Source organism: Brachyhypopomus gauderio, chromosome 2 (genome assembly GCF_052324685.1).
Source record: "Brachyhypopomus gauderio isolate BG-103 chromosome 2, BGAUD_0.2, whole genome shotgun sequence".
NCBI classification, from domain to species: domain Eukaryota; kingdom Metazoa; phylum Chordata; class Actinopteri; order Gymnotiformes; family Hypopomidae; genus Brachyhypopomus; species Brachyhypopomus gauderio.
Window position 1 is genome coordinate 25,727,725 of NC_135212.1, and position 15,351 is coordinate 25,743,075.

Below are 15,351 nucleotides of genomic sequence, written 5' to 3' on the forward strand. Positions count from 1 at the left end.
CGGGTCTTGATGAATATCATCTGGCGGCCATTACATCGGTCTTTAGAGCTAATGGTGCTTCTGTTGTTTCAGCTATGAGTCAGGCCTTGGTAAGTGTGCCTTCTAAAGCCTGTCATGCACATTTCACTTGGTAGACGTTCAGATTCACCCAGCTGCCCGAGATGCCCTTGGGTTCCCCTCCACCCATCCCGCCCAGGACAGGCCCCCCTCCTGGGAGCTCCCTGCGAAGGTGAGATGAGTGCAGGTCAGGACACTCACTGGCAGGCATGATCAGAGAGACACGCTACACACACACAAACTCAAAACCTTCATATGCCTACTTTTCTTAGGAGAGATGGACACTAGTCTCACATTCATCACCCAAATTCCTCGCATTCACAAACTGATGTATGACATATTCTCACTGGAAATGTGACATATGGCATTTTTTTTCATTGTTACAACTACACAGGCTATCATCATTATTGGCAGTGCTGAGGAATACTGGCTGTCACAAAAGATTTACGTTGCCAGTTAGTTAGTTAGTTTGCCATCTAGTGGTGAACATCAGTCGGTGCATTTCTGATAATTCGATTTTCTCCAGGTCCTCATCTGATCTGGGTCCAAAGGTTCGCAGTTCTGAATCATCAGTTCAAGACATACAGAGTCAGCATGAAAGCAACCCCTATGTGCCAGTCAGCAGGGCACCGCTCCCACCTGTCACCTCTGAATCGGCATCCAATCACTCAGGTCTGTGTGTATGTGTTTTAAAGATATGTGACTTGGGTGGATGCTGAAATGCTAGATTAACAGCATTTAATTTATTGCTCATTTACATGATTGTTTACATCTTTTAAAGATCTTTTTAAACCAAATAGCTGTTACTTAATTGCTTTAGACCAGGGATGTCAAAGTCAAATGCACCGAGGGCCAAAAAACCAAATTTGCTACAAGCCAAGGGCCGGACTGGTTCAATGTTTATTAAAACATATTGAAATGATTGCACATAGCCTATTGAACCAAGACCTAACACAGTGTTTATTATTTAATGCTTAAATGAATAAAGCAATATTTTCTTATGGATCTGTCAGTAATTTCAAGTGAAAACATTTTTCAACAAGCAAACAGATAAAAACAAACTTCCTTCAAAGAAAACATGTTCTGTAAGGTACATTAAATGAATAAAGTAATAAAGGTTTGAAAAGTGCTGGAATTTAGGCTAAAGTACTTGAAAATGCTTGAAATTGTAATTACTTTGTTTCACAACAAATATCTATTCCAGGACGAAATTCCATGGACGAAACATGAGAGAACGTGAAGACGTTAAGATTGGGCGTTTTGAAAATAAACAACCATTAAATAATGTGAATAAAAAGCGAATTATTTCGAATCATTTCGAATAGATGTATAAATATTTAACTTAATTAAGTTTAACGTGCTGGTGCGCGCAAAGTTACAAAATTCGAGAGGTGCACGACCTCGCAAATCGACAGCACGCGACGCCCTCGCCCACGGGCGGAGCCACTGCGATTACGTCATTTTCGCAGAGCGGACCCTCACCGCTTGTGTGCACTGCAGTGACTTCGCGGGCTACCGTTGCATTGTGGGGAATGTAGTGTTTGTGCGTGCAAAACACCAGCGGGCGGCTGTGGCCTGCGGGCCAGTTCTAATAGTAATTAAATATCATCCAGGGGGCCATAGATAATCAATTCGAGGGCCGGATCTGGCCCGCGGGCCTTGACTTTGACATATGTGCTTTAGACTATAGCATGAGTGGATTTTATTTCTATGAACACAGCATAGATATAAAATTCCATCTGAATCTGTTAAAGGAGTTTTCTATTCACTGTTTAGTTTAGAAATCTGTTCTGATAGATTTGAAAAAAGTACCATGCTTATAAGCTCAGTTTTCAGGGGCAAAGGGTATGGAGTGATTTTTGTTTCAATAGTTCCACAAAAGCAAAAGTAAATCCAAGAGCAGAAAATATATGTAATGAATGCAAAACAGAAAAAAATATATCAAAAGTATATATTTTTTATATAATTGGTTATTTGAAACTTATTTTCGTTTGCATTTTGACAAGTTTTTGGTTCCATTGTTTTTGTTTTTTTGGATTTTCCCAGTGTGACCGGGGGGAGGTTCCCACACCACAGATACCCAAATAAATGAGTAGGCAAGCTGTTCCACACGTCAAAGATTTTATTTAGTAACAAGTATTAAAATATTATGCTAAGACATAAAACATCAAACTAAAAAGGTACATAAAGCCAGTATTTATACACCGGCGCGTGGGCAATCAGATAAATTCACCGCTTTCTCGTCAGTAATGGTCAATAAGATTGCTTTGCCTATGATGTCGCTATATGAACATACTGCACTAGCTGTGCATACACAAGAAAATATCACGACACGAAAGCTTAAAGCCAAAATAAACCTAACACAGTAAAACCCATGTAAAACACTCAAACCCAAGAAAAACCAAAGCTAGCATAAGTTGCAGGCTTCATATAACTTAGAACACGCACAGCTGGGCAATAAAAACACCAATAACTGACAACAGGGTATTGTAATCTGATGCCGCACGCCCGTGGATAACAGCCGAGTATTAGTACACACAAAAAAACAATTAAGAAAAATGTTTATTTTAAAAAACCAATGCTACTCAAGCGGATACAAATAGTTCCTCCTACTCTAGATATTCACGTATAAATACAATGGTGGAAAAACAGTGGCCTGCACGAGCCCAGCCTTGGTCCTCAATTAAAACACCTGTGAAAGGTGCGCGCTTGGCCTGTTGGTGGTCCAGGTACGACGCTACTCCACTGCGCTTCACCTACTCCGGACATTGTAGTCGACTGGTCCCCGGAACGATCGTCCGGACAGAAGCGGACTTCTATGTGACCGAAATGATGCTCAAGGTGTCTACTGCAGCCACTCACTAATAATCCGGCTGGAGACCGGTTTCCGTTCGAATAAATAGCTTAGATCTACCACATCCAAGCACCTTGAACTTTCAGCCGTGATACGCTATATTCAAACACACTCCTGGAGACCAGAAAACAGACGTCACACACGCGCGCACCTGGGCCATTTAACCTCGCTGCCGGATCACGTGATGGCTATAATTAAAATTGTAGAATATTTTAAATAGAATTAAATTACCATCGGACAACTCCATTCACAGATTAAAAGCTCGCAAACAGTACAGCCCTACCACACCAGTAAGGTATTTTGCTTCTGGAATCTCTCTTTGCTTCTGCTTCGTTTTTTGCTTCTGACTTTTGGAACACATTTCACGTGTGGGAGGGTCTTAGATGAAGGCGTTCCTCTGCAATCTCCATTGGTCACTGATTCCGGACTGACACAGAGCTCTGGGACCAAGCCACGCCCACCCCACCAGCGTTTTCAAACATGGCGGAACGCGGTGGTTCTGTTTCACAGTAGCATGTAAACTAAGTTTTACCATAAAAGTTTATACAAAGGTTATAATTAATTGGTAAATGGTCTGTAGATATTGCAAATGTACACTGTATAATAACTACATTAAGCATGGCAGTTAATATTTAGCACACTTCACCAGCGCGAGCTTTTAAAAATTTTAGTGAACTGGATGCAGGCATGAAAATCTGTCACCTTGCGGCGAAATTCGCCGTTTTGAAGTTTTCATATTTTGCGGTAAAACAAACTCTTATGAAAAATAGGTAGATAGTAAAATAAGAAGCAAAATTTTTTTGTAGTTCTAAATGATGAACCCTGCTAATTTTTACACTCATTTTTGCCGCTGATGTTATTTATTGGTTCATTAAGATGTAATGGTTTTGACTGAGCCATCTGGAATGGCGAAAGCGGCTCGCGTTTACGGATCTGGCTCCATATATTGACAAGACAGGTCAATATTTTTCAGCGCGACATTACCGTGAGAGAAGTCAACAGGGAAGAGCGTGTTTAAAGCTAGCCTTTAAATTATGTTTAATTTAATCGCTGCTGTAGCTTCTGTCACCGTTTTGCTACATTCACAATAGTAGCGACTAGTTACTCGCTCCTCCTGGATCATTCGCTAGCGTCCCCGCGGGTCTAAAGTGAGAAGGAAACTAATCCGCACTCTGCGTTTTAATGGACTACTCTTCTTACTCCCACCCCTCCAAGTTAAAATATTTTTGTTTTTATCTCTGAGTCGGACAGTGTCTGAATGTCATGTCTGACATGTTTTATGTTTAGTATCTCTATGTTCAATGGTTCAATGAATATTGTTCACTTCTTAATAAAATATGGACAGCACAAGATGCATGTGATGTGTGTTTGTGTGTGGTACCTGCAGAACACTGAAAAACTGTGAGTGAACAAAGCTGGTTGTATATAGGGTGGCCACTTTTCAGTATTGCTTTAATTTTGGTATTTGGCTTTAATTTTGGTATTTTTTACTATTATGAATTTTACTATATTTGGCATCACCTCTCGTACACCAGCTGCCCCCCACCCCCCGTCCGTCGCCATACCAGATATTGCAAATACTCATATTTCTTCCACACATCAATGTTCTCTCCATCCAGTTCACTAAAATTTTAAAAAGCTCGTGCTGGTGAGCATGCTTAATGTAGTTATTATACAGTATACATTTGCAATATCTACAGACCATTTAGCAATTAATTATAAACTTCGTATAAACTTTAATGGTAAAACTCAGTTTACATGCTGCTGTGAAACAGAACCACCGCGGTTTCAAACGCGGTGAAGCTGGTGGGGTGGGCGTGGCTTGGTCCCAGAGCTCTGTGTCAGTCCGGAATCAGTGACCAATGGAGATTGCAGAGGAACGCCTTCATCTAAGACCCTCCCACACGTGAAATGTGTTCCAAAAGTCAGAAGCAAAAAACGAAGCAGAAGCAAAGAGAGATTCCAGAAGCAAAAGACCTTACTGGGAAAATCCAAAAAAACAAAAACAATGGAACCAAAAACTTGTCAAAATGCAAACGAATAAGTTTCAAATAACCAATTATATAAAAAAATATACTTTTGATATATTTTTTTTAGTGGTGGGACTTTAACGCGTTAATTTCGATTAATTAATTACAGGAAAATTAACGCACTAAAAAAATTAACGCATTTTAACGCATTTAACGGACGAGACACTTTTGCACCGTGGAATGTTTCTCAGTGCGCGAGTTCCGGGCATACAGATTATATGGACGCACAATAAGATCATGATGGAGATGACTGAAGAGGCTACGCTGGTGGATGGGAAATTTAAATATAAGAAACTTCCAGATGGAAGTACAAACAAAAATAGTGTTATTTGCACTTTATGTAGGAAGGAGTTCGCTTATCACAGGAGCACTTCCACCCTTCGTTACCACACCAACGCAAAACATGTTGGGGCTAAAGCTGGGGGTACACTACGATATTTTAAATCGTGTACTCAGCTCCAGCTCAAACTGTACGACTAAATCGCAGGGAGAGTCGGCTCATGAAGCTGCTTCAACAGTGCGATACTCTCACGAGGAGCGATTTGAATTTCAAACATGTTTGATGTTCTTGCGTCGCTGCGATTTCTGATCGGGAGTTGGTCGTGAGGTGTGAATCGTTCCTCGTTTACCTGTGTAAACTATAGGTATGCACGACACGCGATTGAGCCGAAACGAGTGAAAAATCGGCTGAAAATTGGCCAAAAATCGCACAGTGTACGCCCAGCTTAACGCGCAGGTCAGTAATGGTAACTTAGCTGCTAAATGTATTCCTAGTACGATAGGGTGACCAAACGTCCGTAATTCACATCCTGTGAGGAAACGTCCTGGTTTTTAAATTACCTTCATTGGACCATTAAGACTGGATTAAACTTTTGCGAATGGCGCGCGACTCCGCACGCGTTTATACATGACGCGTCACATTATTTGTGTTGTCCGCTCCCTGTGGTCGAAGATAAATGCTTACAAGAAGCGCTGCGAATTGCGTCAACTGATGCAAGTTACGAACTACCGTCCAGGGGTGAGTTTCCCAAAACGTTCTTAGCGCCAAGTACTTCTTAACCTCGTACGTAAGAACGTTTTGGGAAACTCACCCCAGAAAGACAATGTCGAAGAAAATCCAGCAGCTGTATGATGAGGAAAGAATTAAAACAGGTTATTGTGAAGACTGCCACAAATGTGGCTCTGACTGGGGATCACTGGACCTCTGTTAGCAACAAGAATGATCTTGGTGTGACAGCTCATATTATAGATGATGAATCTATAGATGATGAAGATCCAGTCATTTGCTTTGAGCATGCAGAAGACCACTTCTAGGCACTATGGAGATGCCTGTGGCAGAGGCCTGGGAAATTAAAGAAAGTCTACCATCTAAAATGGTATTAAAAACATCTTCTGATTTACTTCAATTCTTCCAATATCCTGAGCAAAACTCCCTAAATTAAACAACATTTTTGGTCAGAATTTCCAATGTTCTGAACTGTTTTCTGCACACTACACATATATTGGTCTTCGTAGTAGACTGGTGGAAAAATAAACAAGATGTTGAAGTTTATGATTATGTTCATTGATTCATTCATCATTCAAACTTAAATGAATATTTCTCATGTTAAATACTGAAATGCGATTAAAATGCGATTAATTTCGATTAATTAATTACAAAGCTTCCGATTAATTCGATTAATTTTTTTGATCGCGTCCCACCCCTAATTTTTTTCTGTTTTGCATTCATAACATATACTTTCTGCTCTTGGATTTACTTTTGCTTTTGTGGAACTATTGAAACAAAAATCACACCATAAAAGGGGGTTAACCACTTTGTCTGGATGCAGTTAAAATTGCTGCACTAACTGTTTTATAGAGTAGTTATGCTTACAGGGCTGAATTACTGTAATCCCATACTCTATATCAGGGGTGGGCAATTAATTTTTACAAGGGGCCACATGAGAAACCTGAATTGAGTCAGAGGGCCACAAAAACGAAAATGACGTCATAACGGTGGCCCCGCCCACCTCGCATGAACTTCCGCAAACGGTGGAGGCGTTTATACTTGCCACGTCACATTCTGTGTAGTGTTCTCCGAAACGATGTGTGTTAGTATAAAGAAACACCCCTCAAAAACAATGGAAGGAACATTTACCTGACCAATTTTAATGTTGCTTTTTGTTTCAGATTTGAAAAGTGCTGGAATTTAGGCTAAATACTTGAAAATGTTTGAAATTGTAACTACTTCGTTTCACAACAAATAGCCATCTGAATGAACAGTTTTCTTGTATTACATTAACAAATACGAGCCTCTTGTAATTCCAGGACGAAACATGAGAGAACGTGAAGACTTTAAACAACCATTAAATAATGTAATAAAAAAGCGAATTCCTTTGAATTATTTCAAATATATGTATAAATATTTAACTTAATTAAGTTTAACGTGCTGGGAAATATTGAAATGGACCTTGAAAGTGACGTACAAATGCTTTAATTCCACTCCAACTCAGGGTTTTCCGTTCCAGAAACCGAGCTTAGAGAGAACCTGAATCAACTGGGAAATATTGACCTTGAAAGTGCCGTAGAAGTGCTTTAAAGAAAATTCGAGAGGTGCACGACCTCGCGAATCAACAGCGCGCGAGGCCCTCGCGCATGGGCAGAGCCACCGCGATTACGTCATTTTCGCCGCGCGGGCCCCAGCGCTGCTCGCGCCGAGTCAAGTATAAACCAGGCTTAAACCTAGCTTTAAAGCACTTCTACAGCACTTTCAAGGTCCATTTCAATATTTCCCAGCTGACTCAGGTTCTCTCTAAGCTCGGTTTCTGGAACGGAAAACCCTGAGTTTTCGTTAACTCTGAGTTTACTTACCCGGTTTCTTCACTGAATCCGCTTTCTGGAATACCCCCTGTTCAGTCAGCTATTTGTTGTGAATCGAAATACAGTTACAATTTCAAGCATTTTCAAGTACTTTAGCCAACATTCCAGCACTTTTCAAACCTGGAACACAATTCACAATTATAATTTGTCACGTAAATGTTCCGCCGTTCGCGGAGGTTCGTGCGAGGGGTGCGGAGTCGCGCGCTACGTTCACTCGTAAAAGTATAAATTTTGCCTTAACTTGTCGCTGATCACCTACAGTGTTTCTTGCACAGCTCACACACAAGCACGTACATCCACACGGAATTAACAAAAACGTAGCGCTTTCAAAATAAAAGCGTCACAGTTGTATTGCACGCACGACATAGATATTTGTTAAATTTATGATTGGCCTCTCGCGGGCCGGACAGGGACGGGTCCGGATGTGGCCAGATAGTTTGCCCAGGTCTGCTCTATATATTTATGGGGTGAAGTATTTTCTTATTTCCAATGAGGTTTCTTGAAGTCCTTATTTCCTATATTCCTATAAGTCATTAAATGAAATAATTCTTCGAATGTACAGGAAACCCCATGACGGCTGTGTACGCCATCCCAGCCAGCAGGTCAGGATACACAGGCTACTTCATTTCAACACCCCCTTCATCCTACCACAGCCCCTCCTGGATGTCTTACCCCCCTGAGCCGGAGGACGTGCCATCCCAGTGGGCTGACTCTGTAAGTAACTCTCCCTACCACTGTACACCATAGTCTCACACCCCAGACCCCCAATCCTGCTTCGCAAACCTGGTTTATGTGCTAAGAGCTCATCTAGGACTGCTGTAGAGTGGTACAGATGCATGACGTGAGGTATGTTTTAACATTCCTCACTTTACATGCATCGGCTTTTCAAGCCTGACTGTCCTGGTGTAAATTTGATAAGAACATGTTTGCCTGTGAGCGGCATGGAGCATTAGAAGAAACTGTGGACCACAGCCCAGTGGGTCAGGATTGGTTGGTCAGTCATGTCTCTGCATCTTTCCACATCGTCCTCTTAAGGCGAGGGGCATTTTGTCGGGTCTGTTACTACCCATGTGACCTCCAGCTCTTTTGCACAAGGTTCCTTGTCAGTTTGGAATGTTCTTCTTATCCTTGTTTTGTGTCTGCCTGTTTCAACCAAAATGCCTTCACGCAGTGTCTTTTTGCAGAACCAGTGTCATTTAGAAACCATTTGCTGAACTGAATTTATCGCTGCCGTTGAGTGGACACAACAAAACACCGGGGTAGTCACATTTCTTCAAATGAACACATTTTACTTATTTTCTCAGTCACAATTTTTCAGTGTTTTTTGATTTCATGGTCTTATCAATCCCAGCCCACTGCGGAATTCAAACAGTCTGTTTGAATAAAATGTCAAATGTTCATTTTTGCACTGATCACACACCAATCTTTTTTTTTGAGTGTTGTGTCTTTGTGTGCTTGCATTTTCTTTCCTTTGTTGACTAACTAAACTAAGTCATTGGGCATACAATTACAAACACTTAGACTCTAGACATTTACACTCTTAGAACATCCCCCCATATAAGAACGTTGAGAGGTGTTTCCTATAACGTTGTAATATAGTGTTATAGCAACTCTTCCTCTTCCAGGTGCCCTTGCCAGGCTATGCAGAAGCCTTCCCCCACCCACATTACCCTCAAGGAAGCCCACTCCTCTGGAAGCACAGCCAGGCTATATCTCCTCAGGGGCGACCGTTCACCGCCACTTCCCAGCAGAGTCTGGCTGAAGCTAGGGACCTGATCAGCCCTGACACCCCCCTCAGCAGCCTCTCCACTTCTGCTCTGGTGAAGGCCATCAGGGACGAGGTGGCCAAGCTCGCTAAGAAGCAAGCTGACATGTTTGAGTTCCAGGTCTAGAGCTCCCTCTGGTGATCTGGAGGACAAACTGCACACTTATGTGCTATTAAGAATCCAGGACTTGGGTTCTGCCTTGAAATGTCAGCATTTGTGACTTTTGTACAGACAGGAACCATATGCTCATGCATTCTACTGGACATTTCTATTCCTGCAACTGAAAGGTTTATGTGTTTTATGAAAAGCCTGCCTGATGTTTATAAAGCTGGATTTCCCTCTTTTCTCACTGTCATCCTAGTTTAACAGCAGAACAAACTGCTGATGAAATTTTGGTCACAAGATCCACATTAACAGAAATATCGTCACCAGTTATCCAAATTCCAAATGAATAAGAATGATAGGTTATAAGTAACAGTATAGAAAGAATAATTTCCACTTTTTATGTTTCCATTTCATCACTGCAGATTTGTTGAGTGATACTGTTAATATTGTAAAAGCGGGACACCTTTTTAGCCTCATATTATTTTCCAGACCTTACTTTCTAGCTGGGGACATGATTTGTGCAAAAAAAAAAAATGTTTTTATGATATTTCAACCAGTGCAAAACTCATTGGACAATAAAAAATAAATTAGCAAATAAAAAAATAAGAAAAACAAACCAACTAACAAAATTGCTATGTCATTTGTGGGACAAGTTTTTTAAACCCTGACTAAACACAGCCAATTCAGAGAAAATAGTTTACAAATGTGCATTTACAAAATGCAGATTTTTGCTCATTTTCAAGTGAATGAGTTTTTAGTTATGCATAAGGGCTTTCTTTTAATATTCTATACTGTATGTACACTAAAGTAGGCTTTTGTTTGGTCTACATATTACCATTTTGTTGAACAATTCTTATTATATTAGTATTCCTTCAACAGTTTTGAATGTGTTCTAGAAATCCACAGAAATAACTGTACTGTAATTTTTAGTAGTACTGTAAAAAATGCACTTTATCTTCGGTCAAGGTCAGAAAGACATCAATGTTAACAAGACTAATGAACAATGCTATTATTAATCACGGGCCAATGGAAAGTCAATGTTAGCAAGAGGTTTTGACAGGATCTTTGAGTGCAACAATCTGCATATCTCATGAAATGGTAAAATTAAGTATGTTATCTATTTTAGATGTTTTTATTATTTTTTTATGTGTATGCTGATTGAAGTGGACTTACTAACGGACACCTTTAACAATGTAACATTAGTATTAAATTTAGTATTTAGTAGTTGCAAGTCATTGATCTTCCATATTTGCTTTGAATATTTGTTTTGTTAGTATTTGGTTCATCATGCTTTATACTTTTCCACTTAAGAACAGAAACGGAACAGCACCGGACAGAAGGCATGTTAGTGTATCACCCCTCCTCTACTCTTCCCATGTGTTTTTAAATATACGCTTTTTTTTCAATTGTTTTCCTTATCAACAGAAATATCTTGAAATGAATGGGAAGAATGTTATAAAGGTCTGTTTAATATAAAACATGTTGTATGTTAGAGCCACCCCCCTTCAAAAAAAAAAAAAAAAAAAAAAAAAAAACAGCCCTGAGCTAGTTTTAATAACATTTTATGCATTAATCCTTACATTGACAGTTCATATATAAATAGAACACTTTTTCCAACTTTTAAGAGTCCCAGTGCCAGACTGTTAGATACAGACACTCTGAATACCTAATCAGGTTAGTAAGATCATCTGTAACTTAAGAGTCTGATACCCAGACTACATTTAAATGGTTTGCTGTTTTGCATATGCAACTGATAATTTGCAAATAGATGTCATCACCATTACTAATGAAATCACCAATTACTGATGGAAATGGAAATTCTTTTCTTTGTAGGTGAGAATCTATGTGTAATGTATCACATCACGCTACTGATTCAAAACCTAAAGAAGAATCTAATAAAATAAATGGTAAAGATGTCCATTGAGCCATCCATTTGTGAGGGAACAAAAGGTTGTTGGTTGGTGGTGGGGTCATTCAGATCTCTCTCTCTCTCTTTAGTGTATATAACGTAATAACGTATTGCAAGTTGGAAGCTACAGACATCATTTATTCGGATTTATTACAAAGGGTTTTCTCTCCGGTGATGACATATCATTTTTACCCCTCACCTCTTTTTCCTTTTCATATTGAACAGCGCTCAAGAAATAATCTGCAGACCAGAAAACACAAAACGTAAACATATATCACGTGGTAATTTAAAAAACACACATTTAGCTGCAGCTTTCATCAAATGTAAATGCCGGTGGACAGCTAACTAAATCCTGCCTTGATACAGCTTATAAACTCACTGACTACTTACTTGGCTGTAGCTAACCAGCCTAGTATTAATCAATCAGAAACACTATATTGATGTAATGTTGATAGTTAATAAATGCCAACATTGCGTACATCTCATGTCGTCAAAATTCTCCCCTAGCTGGTAAAGCAGCTCTATCTCTTTGAGTCTGACAGACAGCTCACAGATGTCATCAGCCTCACTCCACGGCTGCGACGCTCCCTCTGCCGGTGGAGAGTAAAAATCTAACGGTCGATATTCCGCAGTCGCCAGTGTTTTCGTGACAGGCCATGGCTGCGGTTTAAAAACACTTTCGCCTTTGGCGTGGCTCCGAAACAGAGATCCCCAAACATCTCCTGTGGCATTTCGGGGGTCATAAAGTGATGGGAAGAACTCCACCTCGTTAGCGTTCATGGCGAACGGCGACTCTGCTGTAGGCAGCTTTCAGCTTTCAGGTGCGCACAAACCGCAGAAGAATGGCGAGTGTTTCCCTTCAAACACGCATCTGCGCAATGACGTCGGTCATAGCAACGCCCCCAATTTGAGCTCGCAAGGACGTCAAAGTTTTATGTTGGATAATGTACATAAACTGAAAATATTCAGATAAATGCTAAATGCGTATCAAATAAGTAGGCATTTTTTAATATAATTGGGCAATCATGGCCTGGTGGTAGGGAACTGGTCTTGTGACCGGAGGGTCGTGGGTTCGATTCCCATACCTGAGGCCATGACTGAGGTGCCCTTGAGCAAGGCACCTAACCCCAACTGCTCCCCGGGCGTCGCGCTAGGGCTGCCCACCGCTCTGGGCACGTGTGATCCACAGCCCCCTAGTAATCACTAGTGTGTGTGTGTGTGTGTGTGTGTGTGTGTGTGTGTGTGTGTGTATTCTAACTGCACAGATGGGTTTAAAGCGGAGGACAAATTTCGATTGCGGTGTAAAAAATCACAATTGACAAAATACAGCACATTTTTTTTATATTTACAAAAATAACTAATTTTGAAAAACACCCAAAACGGTATTTACGCTAGGATGAGGTAGAAAGTCAAAGCCAAAATGCTAAAGAGTGAAAGGGGTTTTTTGAAAAAACGACGATGTAGTAAGCCGTATACGTAGTTAAATACATTCTTCATAAGCATTGTTGGAATTGTGTGCTGCAACAACCTCTATAACGGCAAAAAAGAAAGAAAAGACAAAATAAGACTTTTCCTGTATAGTAAGGCACTTGAAAACTGGAGAAAACTGAAAGGAAAAGTTCTAGCAAACAAAAAGCCACAACGAAATCAGAAGACAAGTTTTTAAGAGTCAACAGAAAGTTTTCAAGTGTTTGCATGATCGGCAAATATTTTTAAGATTTTTTTTTAACAGTTTGCACAACATCTTCAAGCTTAGATGGTCGAAATAAGCTAGAGCAGGGATGTCAAAGTCAAATACCAAAGTGCTGGGAAATATTGAAATGGACCTTGAAAGTGACGTACAAGTGCTTTAATTCCACCTTATAAAGGTGTATGAACCCTGCAAACATGACTTTGTTCATTGCGCTGAGGCGCGGCGCGCGCAAAGTTACAAAATTCGAGAGGTGCACGAGCTCGCGAATCGACAGCACGCTGCGATTACGTCATTTTCGCCGCGCTGACCCTCGCCGCTTGTGCGTGCTGCAGTGACTTCGCGGGCTACCGTTGCATTGTGGGGAATGTAGTGTTTGTGCGTGCAAAACACCAGCGGGCGGCTGTGGCCTGCGGGCCGGTTCTAATAGTAATTCAATATCATCCAGGGGGCCATAGATAATCAATTCGCGGGCCTTGAGTTTGACACATGTGAGTTAGAGGAAATTTTGCTCCAGATTTGACAGGCCATGTAGCAGTAAGAAAGCCACAGACAAGATTGCAAAAAAGGCTTATCTGGCCTAAGCAATACCTTCAATGGACTACTGGAGATGGGAACAAGGTCTTATGGACTGATAAAATTAGAAAGTTCTGGTATGTCACATGAACTTTTTGTATGCTGTCGAGTAGGAAGGTTCCTCTTCAAAATACTCCCCCTCTTCTATAATTGGAGGCTCATTGTTTCAAAAGAAACAGGACATTTTAGATAGCTTCTCATTGTATTATAGTTGCTATAATATATTGTTACACATGTCGTTAGTCATGTAGTTATTGCTGTATTTTACAGACAACCCTTGGATAATACATCTTGATATTAACACTCCCTTCAATGTCATGGATACGACTGTCCACACATCTGCTAGAGAACCCTGCCTTCCATTGATATGAGTAAATGTGTGCCCTGTTTGAGATTGACGGTGGTGAGGTGTGGTTTAAAGATAAGGCAAATGATTATTGACAGATGGTGAAGGAGGTCATTACTCCTTCAGACTGTGGTTCATTTGGCTGCGTTAGCCACATTGATTCCCTGTTTTGCTGGTAATGGAGTCTGCCTTGTATGATGGAGAACACACTTTCTTTATCTTTATCTTGCTTTACTAACACTCTAGAGTGTTAGTGTACGTGTGCATTATGTGAGGTGATGCAACATGGCCTGTTTTCTGTAATCAAGAATATATTTTGTTGTTTTTAATTGTGACATGTATGAGTGAGAATTATGCTATTGCAAATATTGTTTAATACTGGTACATTTTCCCCATTCCTCATTTCTGGGGTGTTAAGTCTGATTGAGTAGTCTGCAAGACTATGAAACAAAGGAATACGCAACTCACCTGTAGGACATTGCCAGAATCAGACACACCTGCTCAATGAACCCCAACACTAACCTGGCCAAACCAATGTTTGTATCAAATAATCTCAATTGATTTCTCAAATAGTGGTGTCTTCTATACTAAGTTTGTCCTGTATTGGGTATCTTGTAGTAGGCCTGTCCTGGTGTGTCTTGTAGTAGGTGTGTCCTGTATCTGGTGTGTCTTGTAGGAGATGTTTCCTGTATCAGGTGTGTCTTGTAGTAGGTGTGCCATGTATCAGGAGTGTCTTGTAGTAGGTGTTTCCTTTATCAGGTGTGTCTTGTAGTAGGTGTGTCCTGTATCAGTTGTTTTGTAGTAGGTGTGCCATGTATCAGGTGTGTCTTGTCGTAGGTGTGTCCTGTATCAGTTGTCTTGCAGTAGGTGTGCCATGAATCAGGTGTGTCTTGTAGTAGGTGTGTCCTGTATCAGGTGTGTCTTGTAGTAGGTGTGTCCTGTATCAGTTGTCTTGTAATAGGTGTGCCATGGAGCAGGAGTGTCTTGTAGTAGGTGTTTCCTGTATCAGGTGTGTTATGTATAAGGTGTGTCCTGTATCAGTTGTCTTGTAATAGGTGTGCCATGTATTAGGAGTGTCTTGTAGTAGGTGTTTCCTGTATCAGGTGTGTTATGTATAAGGTGTGTCTTGTAGTAGGTGTATCCTGTATAAAGTGTCTTG

The 15,351-nt window shown here is 40.6% G+C and overlaps 1 protein-coding gene across 8 annotated transcripts in view; it reads left to right on the top strand.

Annotated features, from left to right (window-relative positions):
• kiaa1549lb (KIAA1549-like b) overlaps positions 1-11,162 on the top strand; it is a 54,569-nt gene extending 43,407 nt beyond the window's left edge. For 5 of the 8 annotated variants that reach the window (XM_076992491.1, XM_076992504.1, XM_076992505.1 and 2 more), the window contains 4 exons: positions 135-229; positions 584-729; positions 8,363-8,514; positions 9,426-11,162. In XM_076992491.1, the coding sequence (XP_076848606.1) occupies positions 135-229; positions 584-729; positions 8,363-8,514; positions 9,426-9,692 (660 nt within the window). In that variant the 3' untranslated portion in view covers positions 9,693-11,162. Of the gene's footprint in view, positions 1-134; positions 230-583; positions 730-8,362 lie in introns of all 8 variants that reach the window. The other 3 variants (XM_076992508.1, XR_013125590.1, XM_076992507.1) reach the window with 3 other exon arrangements.
• Positions 11,163-15,351: the final 4,189 nt, after the last annotated feature.